Source organism: Octopus bimaculoides, chromosome 11 (assembly GCF_001194135.2).
Source record: "Octopus bimaculoides isolate UCB-OBI-ISO-001 chromosome 11, ASM119413v2, whole genome shotgun sequence".
Lineage (NCBI taxonomy): Eukaryota > Metazoa > Mollusca > Cephalopoda > Octopoda > Octopodidae > Octopus > Octopus bimaculoides.
Window position 1 is genome coordinate 9358156 of NC_068991.1, and position 4390 is coordinate 9362545.

Below are 4390 nucleotides of genomic sequence, written 5' to 3' on the forward strand. Positions count from 1 at the left end.
TAATGGTTTCTCTAAGCTTTTTCACTCGTTTATCACGTTCAAGAAACTCAATTTGACTAACGACCCGAAAGAATGGTCACCATAGTTTTGTGTGCTGGTCGTTGGGTCTAGAATTTCTCAGGCCCTGGAAAAGTGGTGTGACGCGATTTCATGAATTGAGGCTTCTTTTCTAGATCATAAATTTATGCCCATATTTCATCCTCTGTCATCAATATATATTTATAAATATGTGTGCATCTGTATATGTGTGTCTGTGTGTGTGTATCTATCTATCTATCTATCTATCGATCGATCGATCGATCGATAGATAGATAGATAGATAGATAGATAGATAGATAGATATAGAGCGAGTGAAACGGAGAGAGAGAGAGAGGCGTGTGTTTGCATACATGTATGTTAAGAGAGAAAACGAGAGATTATGTTAAATATTAATCATCAAGAATACCAAGAAATCCATTGCTGATTGCTTAATCCCGCCAAAAATTTCTTATAATTTAGTGTGTTAGCATTAGGTTTAACCAGACAGAAATCGGTTTATTTTAATTAACTGCGGTTTGATTTAGAACCACAAGACAACAGTAGGTCACAGTTACAACCTCCTTCTACGTCATACCTTAAACCCGTTTCGTTTCTCCATCTATTATTTAACGTTTTACCATTTCCATTTCCCCACCTCCTCTTCGCTAATTAGAGCTGAGTGCATGGGTCGGGACAGAATTAACTCTTTAAATTACTTAACTAATAATATAACACACTTTACAGCTCGAAGTTTTTAATATCTTATTCTCTATGTAAAAGCTTTGTTCTTGCGAACGAACACGCAAGAATCTACGTGTGTGCTTATTTGTGTATGTGTATATGTATATGTGTGCGTGCGTGCGTATATGTATGTGTATATGTGTGTGCATGTATATGCGTGTGCATGTATAGGCGCGTGCATGTGTGTATGTGTGCGTGTGTGTATATACATATACGTATATATATGCTGTATACAGTTATACTATAATATCGATGATATTTGTCTTGCAGGCAATGAAAATACATATTAGTGAGAGTACAATGAAGGCTGTGCCGCCAAACATGTTTGAAATGACAGAAAGAGGAGAAATTGACGTGAAAGTAAGTATAGTCGCCAGGGTGAACTGGTATTTTGTTACAGTAATGCATTTCAGTGTACAGTTCAGAGCGGATCGGAAACCGGTCCGCACAACTACTTTAGCAATATTACTGAGCTCATTATCTCCATTCAAATGAATTTAAGTGAAAATGAAAACCATATTTGTAATTTGAGAAACAGTAGAACCATTCCTTGCTCAGGTGAAGCATCGGAAATGAACGAAACCATAAATTCTCTGCTCACTGCTGCCATCTTTGACGTCACCTCACTAATGATTCAAAATGGACGCTTAGCCAACGCATTTCGTCATGAAAAATGCACCTTCGATCGACGCAGATGAAGTTTTTAACGAACGCCAGCACACTTTTACTATATTCTCTCTCCTTCCATATCATATAACTGTAAGTTATTTAGAGTTTTTTTTTTTGTTTTTGTTTTTTTATTTTATGGAAAATTCATCCCATGAATCATGCTATATCTGGTTCAATCTCTGGGTTGAATTATATATACTACTGTATTTTTTTTTTTTTTTTTTTTTTTTTTTTTTTTTTTTTTTTTTTAGCTTTTCTTTCTTTACTGAAACGATTGTTACATTTACTTGTAAGTTGATTCATCATCGTGTTTGGTTTTAGTCACTGCAAAAAAATTATTGCTTATCGTAAAATTATTTTCATAGATTGGCTTATGCCCACGAATGTTAGGAGAAGGTATGTTGTTACTTTAACCAACACTAGTATTTGACAGGTACTAGTAATGGTATATATATTATTCACCCTGGAGGAATCAAGGACAAAGTCGACTTTGAAGAAGCAGAATTTTAGCAAGAGAACTGACGAGAGGCCTTAGAAAAATGCGAGAGAATGTTATATCAACTTGCATAAATAAAAAAAACTGCTAAAGACAACAAAATATCCGTCCAAGAGAATATGAGATGTTAATACTGAGACCTAAAATTATCATCACATTGCATTCTGGAGGAAGCCTCGAAACCGCCCATCTATGAAGTTTCTAAAATCTCATATCAAAAGCTGGAGCAGTTTAATTCTTAAGACCAAAACAATCTTTAAGTTGCATACCAAGGAACTTAAAAAGGTTAAAGATTCATTATTTTATTATATTTGTCTCAGCACGGATATGCCTGCACACGTTCTAACTCACTTGCAGTTTATCCTTATTAATAAAATGGTTCGTCGGCTCTAATCTAAACCTTAAGATCCGAGATTTGTCAGCCAACTGTTGTTGTTGGCATTCCGTTGCTTACGACGTCGAGGGTTCCAGTTTATCCGATCAACGGAACAGCCTGCTCGTGAAATTAACGTGCAAGTGGCTGAGCACTCCACAGACACTCACAATGCCCGGTTTGGGAATTGAAACCGCGATCCTATGATCGCGAGTCCGCTGCCCTAACCACTGAGCCATTGCGCCTCCTCTTCGTTGTTATATATCACTTAATACACGCACACAAACACATACACATATACACTCATAAGTATACGTGTATACTGTGAATATACATATGTAATATTATATTACTGTGAATACAACAGTTAATATATCACTTATTATAAACCTCGTATTTCTGCTTTACCACAGCATGACAAACACCCGTTCCTTACAATTAAATCTACTTGCAATCACGGGTGTCCGCAAGCATCGACTGTGAGATAGCAACGTATCACAATAAGATGATATCAATTCATGATATCAACCGGTCTCGCATGAAAACAGCAATAGAAGTATAGAATAAAGAACTAATAATAAATGACAAAAGAATCTAAATTATATAATTAAATATATTAGCTTAAGGCAATTTCAGATGAGAAGATGACAATGCGAAGTAATGAGTAGCGTTTTATTAACGTCATTTCCACGGAACTAGAATATGCATATTAGAGAAAGACTAGATAGATAGATAGATAGATAGATAGATAGATATACACATATATATATTATATACACACCTACACCCAAAAATATGTGCATGTATGCATGTGAGTATAGGGGTGGGGTGTATAAAGGCTTTTCAAAATGAATACCTTCGTTCTGACTCTGAGAATGTGGAGTGAATAGAGCAATGCTCATTACTTGGTATTGTTCTGTCCTCTCCACTGAAACAGCTGTAAGGTAATATATTTAATTATGTGATTCATGTTCTTTTGTCATTTTCAATTATTTATATATGTGTGTGTGTATGTGTGCGCGCGTGTGTTATATTATATTATATTTAGATTATGTATATGAAATGTGTGAATGTATATATATATATGTGTGTGTGTGTGTGTGTGTGTGTGTGTGTGTGTATTCGTTATTATGCTGAAAGACAAAATTGTTTCCATTTAAAAACAAATTAAATTGCCATAACAACAACAATAATGATAATAATACTAGAATAAGAATAATAACATTAATAATAATAATAGTACAATTTATTATAAAAACATTATTATTAAAACAATATTATCACAATAACAATGATATTTGTGCCAATAAAAGAAACCATTATTACAATTATAATAATACAAGGGGAAAAAAACAAAATTATGCTATAGAATTTATCAATGATCATCGTATAAGCAACACATGAAGATACCGAATAATACTTAAATCCTTTAATGAAATTTACTTTGTATATCGTTTCATCTCGTCTATACATTAATCGGTAGTAGGATTACCATCCGACTAAAGAAAATTCATTCAGCGAAAAGTCTGTTCGCTCATACGAAAACGATGGAACAAACAGATAGTATCTTTTATCTTTTTTGTGTGTTAGTCAGGGGACTGCGGCCATACTGGTGCACCGCCTTCAAACGTTTAGTCGAAAGAATCGACTTTTGTAGTTGTGTTTTAAATCTGGTACTCATTCTATCGATTTCTTTGCCCGAACCGCTAAGTTACGGGGACGTAAAGAAACCAACGCCGTTTGTCATGACGCGCGCACACACACACATACATATGTGTGTGTGTGTGTGTGTGTGTGTGTGTGTGTGTGTGTGAGAGAGAGAGAGAGGGCGCATAGCTTAGTGGTTAGGGCATTGCTGTCATGATCGCTAGATCGTGATTTCTATTCCTAGACCCTTCATCTCACCTTGCTCTGCGATCACTTCGACACCTGACACATGCTACACCATGCACCTGTTCAAACAATGTTGATTTGATGAAGAGAGCCAGCTAATGTGTGGCATGAACATTTGATCATTATAAACAAATCATCTGTGCAGGTCATTCGGTAGAAGCTGGACGCTCATATGTCATATTCGACGAGAGAGTCCGTCA

At 35.4% G+C, this 4390-nt stretch overlaps 1 protein-coding gene across 3 annotated transcripts in view; it reads left to right on the forward strand.

Annotated features, from left to right (window-relative positions):
* LOC106880009 (soluble guanylate cyclase 88E) overlaps positions 1-4390 on the forward strand; it is a 35953-nt gene that overhangs the window by 15195 nt on the left and 16368 nt on the right. For all 3 annotated transcript variants that reach the window (XR_008265153.1, XM_014929795.2, XM_014929796.2), the window contains exon 6: positions 1030-1119. Coding sequence is in view for 2 of the 3 variants with exons in the window: in XM_014929795.2 (XP_014785281.2) it covers positions 1030-1119 (90 nt within the window). In the remaining variant the exon portion in view is untranslated. The remainder of the gene's footprint in view (positions 1-1029; positions 1120-4390) is intronic.